Source organism: Pezoporus wallicus, unplaced genomic scaffold (assembly GCF_028554395.1).
Source record: "Pezoporus wallicus isolate ANWC-B61680 ecotype Strahan unplaced genomic scaffold, APGP_CSIRO_Pwel_v1 contig_229, whole genome shotgun sequence".
Lineage (NCBI taxonomy): Eukaryota > Metazoa > Chordata > Aves > Psittaciformes > Psittacidae > Pezoporus > Pezoporus wallicus.
In genome coordinates this window covers 2638808-2647711 of record NW_026638360.1, presented here as the reverse complement: position 1 = coordinate 2647711, position 8904 = coordinate 2638808, and the positions used below count along the sequence as shown (strand labels likewise).

Sequence of the window (8904 nt, the reverse complement as noted above, 5' to 3'; positions counted from 1 at the left end):
ACAAAAGAAGAGGATGAAAATTATGACTTCTGCTTTGATGGAAATGGCAATGGGCACCCTGGCCCTTCTGGGTACATACCATTAGTCCATTGACTTCAACCCTATCCATAGGTAACAGCTATGACTTAACAGTTCATCTCTGGTACAAAACAATAAACAGAGCTAGTGGTATCCTGGCTCTTGTCTTTGCTACTGCCTGGATAGAGGAATGCCTGACACCACCACCAGACTTCATTGCTGTTCATGGGTGGGATCTCAGCTAGAGCTCTTCTTAAGGGATATTACTCATATGTTTCTCAAGTGCAAATGCTGTACTAACATAAAGAGCTCATGGACACAACCACCACTGCTAGATGGCTTTATTAAGTGTCTTGAACCACACTTTCCCCAAAGGTAATCCCCTAATTCCCAACCTTCAAATGAAATCAGAGGCCTTTTTCTTGTTGGTTAAATTTTCCACCACCACCACCACCAGAAACAAATCATCCTTCTTGTGGCCCTCTCAGTCACACTTCTACTGAGGAACCCAAAACATGCCTTTTTCAAGGTATTTCTCTATCATTCCCAGCTCCTCCACCCTCCATACACTGACTGCAAAATACCCCAGATACTGGAGGAACCACATGTGTTTTTCTGCAAAAAGCCTGAAGAAACCACCATCAGCGGGACAGCATTTGCTGATGCTGAAACCAGGCTCAGTCAAGCTGTGGGACAGGGATGACAAGAGGATGAGGACCACTCACTCCAGTGCTGCCTGTGCTGTGCTCTGACACCAAGGTCCTCAGGTGCTGTCTGAAGAGCAGCTTACACCAGAGCCTAATTACCTTTTGGAATCGGGGTACCTTTAGCAATCAAACTATTCACAGCTTCTTTAGCTTGAGTATTTCTACCTCACTGGTGGTCTGGACATTTTCAGCAAGGAAATGGGTTCTAAATGAGGTTCCGGGGCTGCCCTCACCCCGTGCCAAAGCTGCATTATGCAGAGTCTACATTTCCACCTTCTTGGCCATTCCATGCTGTTGTGCAGTGATATGAGTCCATAAACTGTGTTTTCAGCAAAATGCTTTTTCACAAGCACAGCAGGTGTAACTGCATTCACAAAAGACCTTCAAGACTTCTATTTGCAGAATCAAAATACTTTGTAGCTGCTTACAACAGAGATCTGGAGAAGACTCAACAGTTCCTAGACAGCTCTTGCTCTCTTTGTCTCTGGTCCTTCCACGTTACTTTCTGTTTGGCCTAAGACTTCAGTCACACTGAGCCTGGATTGCCTAAAGAGAGAAGAGAGAGTACAAAGTAATTTTATGCCTGTATCTTCCCGACAAAGGCATTACTGAAAAATCCCAACTCTTGAACTTCTAGAACTGGCACTATTCCTGGGTGTTAGTAAGTCACACAACCAGTGTCATAGCCTTTTCTCCCCAAAGTGTACAGCGATCCTTCTTTTCTCTCCTTAACAGGGATGGAAAGAAGGCAGCAATGAAGTTAAAAACAGAGTTCTGGCCTCTTTCAATTTTGGTAAAGAAATACCAAGGTCCTTGTCCTGCTTGTCTTCACAGCCCCTGCAAAAGAGAAGAACTGATACAGAGTCACTGGGTAGTGGCAGGGCATGAATTCTGTACAAAATACCTTGTTAAGAAAAAAGCAGCAACACCAGATGCTGGGAACACCAAACCAGCAGTTCTCAGACAGGTATGTGACACACATCAAAAACTAAGAGCAGAAGAACTGAGGTCTAGAATAGCTGTTTATCATGGTTTCCTTAAGTGTTTGAACCACACAGACCTTGACACTCTTCTAGTCAAAGACTCGGACAGGCAGAACTGTTCCTTACCACTCTGCTAACTTCTGTTCATACAGCTCCCTGCGCTCACGGTTTCTCTTCTCGTCCAAGGTCTCACCAGCAAACTTCTGCATTACCATTAAGAGGCCCCCTGCAGGGATCCTAGAAAACAGGAAAGTCACAAGTCACCCAGCAGAGACACAACAGTAATAACTTAGTGGCATGGGCAAAAGGAGCATACAGGGCAGCCACCAGACCAGTGGTGTGTAATATTCCCCAGTACTGACACCACACAACAGACTAAGGAACTCATCCTGTCAGTCACCAAACACAGCCTGCCTTCAGCTGTGACTGCTTTTGATTCTGAATTTACCCATTGACAGGCACTCACAGGGCAAAGGGATGGAAGGATTCAAGGTACCCAAACAACCTCTGTAGATCGCCCACCCCATAATTTGGACAGTCAAAACTCTGATCACCTTTTGCCCAGGTCTGGAGGTATGTGTGCTTTCATTGGTAAAGCTCCCTAGGCTGCTTCCAGGCATGGCCACAGCTGACACCATGCTGACGGTGCTGAACAGCCTATATAAAGCTCATTCTCTTGTCCAGTCAGGATCTTCAAATTCACTTGTGAGAATATTCACAAGTTCTGCTTGACAAGTCAGACTTCTCCTGAATTAAGAGGTCATTGTCATGATGGACAGAGCCCCTGTGACAGAACTCAAAGCTCCATGCCCCAGGGAGCTTTAGGAGATATGCAACTGCAATATATGCACAAAGAAAGAGATGTGCCACCTTACAGCCTTGGGCTGTGCAGCCCAACCATGCTGCTTCTTCCTCAGCACTGCCTAATGGCTGGTGCTCCACATTTTGGCTTTGATGGAGCTTGGTTTGTAAATAACCATTTTTATATGGACTCCTAACCTAGGGGCTAGCAATTCTCAGGGTGCCCCCTTCAAAATGCGTCACCATGACACCCAACACCCCTTGTGTGCCATCTGGATTCTGGGCTGCTACAGGAGCAGCTGCTGATGAAGGTGAGGAGGGAGCCCAGAAGCTGTGTTTTACACTCCTGCTTTTACCCACAGACAACAGAATTTCTTAAAAGCAGATATCCAGCGGTTCTGCACACAATCACCAGGTTCATCAGCAACCACGCCAAGGAAGGAGACATGTCTGTAACCCATTTGCACAGTTTCCTATTTAACAGTAGTTAGTGCCTCCTCTAATAAGCAAACAGGAGCAAGTACGATGCTCTGTTGAGAGTATGGAGTCCTTATCACCAAGGAAGCAGCAAAACACAAATCAAGAAAAGAAACCCCAAACAGTGTAAATGTTGGGAGAAAAGTCATCAAAATTATCCCAAGAGATACGGGAAATCCCTCAAGGCCAGGGAGGCAGGGAAGCTTCTGTAGCTTCATCTATGATTTGACACTTGGTGCGTGCAGCCACTGTGCAACAAACACCCTTAAGGAGTAACTGTGTATCAGCAGCTGCCACAACTCACCCAAATGCCGCTCCAAACACAAAGCCTCCTGCCAGTCCCTGCAGGCCCAAGTGGATTCTGAAAAGGGCTCCTGTGAAGGCTAAAGAAAACACAAACCCACTGAAACCACGAGCAGCCCCCCACCAGCCATCACACACAGACAGAGGGAGCTGCTTGCTGCATTTCTCCTTCATGTGAGCTGACATCTACTTTTAACAGAGCAGAAACCAAGGGCAGTGGCAAGCAGGGGGGACCCTTGCCACAGAGTCACCATGGTCTCTACACTAAAGCACTGCACAAAGCTCCTGCTTCAGAAAACTCCCCAAGAAATGTTAAGAGGTATCTATGAAAGTAAAACCAAGCTCTCTCCAGACTGGAGCATGAGCCTTACCCCTGCTGGTTTTTCTGTTCAACAACAGCTAATAATAGTAGCTTCCATGTAAGGCAGAAAAGATCAGTAAAAGATGTATACAACAGTAAGGGCAATCCAGCCCATAACACTGAACAAGCAGATCACTTACCCAGAGCCCTGCTGACAAAAGTGGACATGCAAAACTTAGCACAAAAAGGATGCTTTTATAAACAGTGAACTGAACCGTTACAGCATAGAACTAAGAAATTCTTTCCCTGCTAAATAGGTGCAGGTTATGCACAAGCGCTTCCTTTACCAGACACAAGCACTTTTCACCCAAAAAACTCCAGCAAGTATTTTGAAGATGAACTCCTAACCACAAAACTCCCTCATGGTTGCAGAAGCGCACTGGTATCTCTGTTACACATAAAGGCATGCAACAGCTAAACTACAGAGCCAAGGCACAATGGCAGTCAGTAGATTAAGAAACAAAGCCCAGGAGATCCTCTCAAAACCAGAGGATTTCTCTCTCTGTTTTACCACTTATGACCCTCGCTCATACAGAGAATACTTCTAAGCAAGGTTATAGCACTCTTACCTCCTGCTGAAGCAAAATTACTGATGGTGGTTTTATTGCGGTACACAGACAGACTGGTGCTCACCAAGCTGCAAAGTTAAGGCACAGAATAAGTCAGAAGTTGCACATGGAAAAAGGCAGGTAGCAAAACACAGCCTGAAATAAAGCTGGATTTCATTAAGCCAACCCTTAGGTTGCCTCTAACTGCCTAGTTGCTCGTCTGCCCAGAGCACACAGGCACCAGCCACAGCTGCCTTAATTTCTGTGACTTTAGAGAGGCCAGGGAAAACTGGGATTCCCAGGCTGGAGCAGGGATACTCTTTCTGTTTCTTTTCATAAATGGAAGATTTATTTTCCAGCATATATTCAAGGATAAAATGGAACTGAGCATGAAAAGGTCCCATCAGTCAGTCCTGATGCAGGACCTTCCGCCCAGAAGCTGAAACTGCGTATCGGTCAGATCCTGCTTGACAGACAGTGCTGACCACCAGAGCTAAGTCAGACACATGACATCAGCAGTGCCACTTACTCCTGTGGCATGAGATTTCCCACCAGGGCAGGTCCACAATCTCCTCCAAAACCAGCCCCAAAACAGCTCTGAGTTCAGCAGCCACATCCTCCCCAGCACTTCAGCCAGCCTTTGCATGACATCTACCAGTCAACAGCAATCTTCCTCCCCAGTGCTGGAGCATCACCTTTGTACAAGGCAAAACTAAACATCCGGTTTATGAAACTCAAAGTTTACAGGATGAAACCTTCCACCTGGACTTTACAGAAACAGTTGATGCAAATCTCTTTTCAAAGCCTTCTACAAAGGGGTGGTGAGCAAGGGCGAGGAGCCGACTGTAGGGGAGACATCTGCTGGAAGACGAGGAGGTTACATGCCAAGGCCAGGAAAATCTAAAGAAAGCAGAAGCTCCAGGAGAGAAAGAACGGATACCAACCAAAAGGAGTCAAAGAAACCAAGAGGGATAGAGTGATAAATTCAGAAAGGAACAAGAAAACTGGGGAGATGGAAATATAACCCAATGCTAGTCAATACTGCTGGTATCTTAAAAGCAGAAGGGGAATTTAAACAATGCAGATATAGGCAATGCAGGTTTAGGACTACACATAAATTTACTATTTTGGTCAGGGAAGGAGATATTCCTAGTTTAAAAGGGCTTTACTCTGAAAAGCATGCTTATTTTGATGTTATATTGTCAGAAATGCACTAAAACATCTGAGGGGGAAAATCAGGGAAGAACACAAGCTCTGTGTTGGTTGTGTGAGTAGGGAAAATCTGAAGGCCTAAAGCAGTACAGACAACTGGTAGGTCTGATGTTCAGTGACTGCTTAATAACAAGATGATAACAGGCATTTGAGGACAAGAACAGAGAATTGTGAGTAATGCTAGTGTGTAAAGATTTGGAGTAATAAGACATCACAAAAAGGAGAAAAATTAGAGTGGGATAGAAAGCTTTTCCAGCAACAGTCAAAGTACTGTGAAAAGAGATGAAGCAAAAGCAGAAAGAAGCCATCAAGCACAGGGAAGGATCACAGTGATTCGGGTTGAAGTGACCTTAAAGCTCAACCAGTTCCAACTCCCCTGCCATGGACCAGGACACCTTCCGCTAGCGCAGGTTGCTCCAAGCCCCATCCAACCTGGGCTTGAACACTGCCAGGGATGGGGCAGCCACAGCTTCTCTCGGCAACCGGTGCCAGCGCCTCACTGCCCTCATAGGGAAGAGCTTCTCTCTTATATTTAATCTAAATCTCCCCTCTTTCAGTTTAAAGCCGTTCCCCCTTGTCCTGTCACTACCTGCCCTTGTAAAAAGCCCCTCTCCAGATTTCTTGTAGGCCCCCTTTAGGTACTGGAAGGCTGCTATAAAAGAACAGTATTCAAGTCAATAACAGCATGGGTCGCACATAAGGAACAGTGCTTCTCCAGTTTCAGGTTTTGTGTTGGCTCACTAGAAGATCTAAATTCTGGGGTAATTATAAAAGGTTAAAGTCTCTTCATATTCACACCTTATCACTCAGATTCACTGCTAGCACAATGCTTTGTGCCTCCATCAACCACAGGTCTCTCAAGTAGCCGCAAGCACTGCTGGCACGAAGGGCTCCTTGCCACTGGCGCTCAAGCATAAGGCAGCTCTTCTCCCACCATCACTGCTGGGAAACACTTACTTGAATAGTGTCACAAAAGTGGCCACTCGCCAGCTCCAGCGCCAGCCATAGCGAATGAAGCTCCTAAGGCCAGCACGATGCGCAGCTTGCTGCAGGGAGAGAAGACAGGTTACAGATCACAGCCCTCCTCCTCCCTGCCTGCACCACCAGCCTGCTGCGACCTGGGGTATATGCTACGGGCTGTGGGAATGACATCACTTGGGAGTGATACCCCGATCCATAGTGCTCAGGTCAGTCACCTTCAGAGGAAGAGGCCCAGCCACCAACAGGAAAATCATGAATTAAATCCAGTTTGTAACATCAACTGGTCTTTCTAATGCTGGTGTTGAAACACACCTGTGGGGACAGGGAGAGCTTTATGAGGGCAGTACAAGAGAGTAGCAGAGAAGGAGGAAGCAGGGACAAACTAGAAACTGGTTCTTCATTATTACTGGTTCACAGGTATTCATAAATAATAACCATTAATAAAAAATAACCACAATAAGTAAGTGATAGCCACCTAATTTAAATGTTAAGAGACCATTAAGCTCTGCAGTTCAGCACTGGCACTCAAAAGTTTGGCTTTTTTAAAGGATAAACAGCAGCTTCATAAAAATTGAAAATATTTCACTTAATAGCACGAAAGAAAATAAAATCTCTCTTCTGGTGTATGCAGTGCAAGTACTCAGCCTCAGTGCACATACATGAGCGCCAGTGCAAGCACAGAGTGAAGCTGGGCACCGGTACTTTGCAGCCACTACATCAGGGGCTGAATCTAAATCAGTGAATGATGGACAGTGAATCAGTGAATGATAGCAGATTTTAAGGGGTTTTCTCCAGGCAGACAGCCCCTGAACTGAATGACAAACCCTTAAACATTCAAATTCACCTGTAAAATGTCACAAGTTGTGACCTCTGTTGTGGGGTACAGCTGTAAGCTAAGAGTACTCTAAACGGTCTTAAAATAACTCACGTTACTAAGGGGACACCACCAGCCTGACACTGTGAAGTCTTTTGCCAATGTGTAATATAATCTAAAAGCCTTCTCAGGACATGTCACTGGCCACTGAACAGACCGGTACGCATTGCTAACAACGCTTGCTGTACCCAAGGACAGTTTCTGCGGCGGTAACCGCGCAGGACGTGAGTGACACACGAGCCGGCCCGGGCACACTCGCACATACCGAACCATGCGATATGTGTGGCCTCTGCCCCGCGGCTCCCGTCCCACCGCAGCCGCAGCCCCGGCCCCCGCCGCCCGGCCCCCCGTGTTATCTCCCAACTCAGAGCGGGGCTCCCGCTGTCGCGAATGGGCTCGTACCACCGCATCGGCGCGGTTCTGGAAGAGCTCGCCGTGGCTCCTGTCGATGAAGGCCTTGCGGCCCTGGTAAAAGGCGGGCAGCCCCCCGTACACCCAGCCTGCGAGCCCTGCGACGAAGGCCGACTTGATGATGTTGATGGTTTCCTCCGGATACTCCTGCCGCTCGCTGCAAGGGAACGGAAGGGCACGGCTGAGGGGGGACAACGCCAGCCCCAGGGCCGCGGGCACCCTCCACCCGCCCTGCCCTCCCTTCCCTTCCCCTCCCCTCCCCCGGCCGGGCGCAGGCCTCACTCTCGCCGCCAGAGCTCGCGGAGCCGCTCCCAGCCCGTCTCCGGCGGCGGCGCGGGGCTGCTGAAAAGCGGCGGATCGCCAGGCCCGTCCGCCATCGCCCTCTCGGCGGCGGCGGCGGCAGCAGCAGCAGCGCCCCCTGCCCCCCGGCGGCGCGCAGCGCGGAGCGGCACGGACGAGCCCTCCTGGCTTCCCCCCAGGTAGAAACGAGGGTCTTCGTGCTCAAAGTGGCGGGGCAGGGCGGGTTGGGCAACGCAAAATAAAGGAAGCTGGCTGGAAATTCCTCGGTGCAGAGGAGATCGACCAGGTGAAGCTTTCAACCACCGCGACCCGATACTGGAAGCAGAGACACCCCCAAACATTACTGTGACAGGCAAAACCAGACACATTGCACCCTTGCTGATGAAACAGACAGGGCTTACCCAGACACTTAATTGGAATTGCGATAAAGTAATGATGTATCCAACAAAACTTTTATTCCAAAAGCATTTCATTAAAAAAGGACTAAAAATATCACACATAACCATTTCAGAATGCTGTCTGGAAAAATCTCCCCAGGGAAGTGATTCTTTGCCTAGAAACGTTGGACCAGATGATCTTCGATGTCCCTTCCAACCTGGTATTCTGTGATTCTGTCTCTCCAGTGACTAAAAATACAAACCCAGAAAGCCCTTTCCACTCTTGCACAGTTCTCTCCCCCAGAAACCAGGCCATCCTAGTATCCTGACCCCTGATGAACCAGCACTGGAGCAGTTAAATCCCTGCACTGGGGCCCGGCAGTGCTGCGAGGCTTCTCGCTGTGTGAGCACATACCTGTGCAGGTGTGCTTGGCATTACTGTTTCTTGTAGTGTTTTCTTCTCCCCTGATCCAAACTGACAGCAGAGGAAGCTGTGAGCTGTGGCAGTCCCTCTCTTTTATTAGCATGCTGCTTCCTGAGCCTTGAGGCCA

The 8904-nt window shown here is 48.1% G+C and overlaps 1 protein-coding gene across 1 annotated transcript; it reads right to left on the bottom strand.

Moving 5' to 3' along the window:
• Positions 1-1030: 1030 nt before the first annotated feature.
• Positions 1031-8063, bottom strand: TIMMDC1 (translocase of inner mitochondrial membrane domain containing 1). The gene is made up of 7 exons (XM_057410498.1): positions 7959-8063; positions 7668-7833; positions 6368-6456; positions 4220-4287; positions 3291-3369; positions 1835-1945; positions 1031-1271 (listed from the first exon to the last, which is right to left on the bottom strand). Exons 1-7 carry the CDS (start codon positions 8051-8053, stop codon positions 1184-1186), a joined length of 696 nt encoding a protein of 231 aa, XP_057266481.1. The 5' UTR covers positions 8054-8063; the 3' UTR covers positions 1031-1183.
• Between the last annotated feature and the right edge of the window lie 841 nt (positions 8064-8904).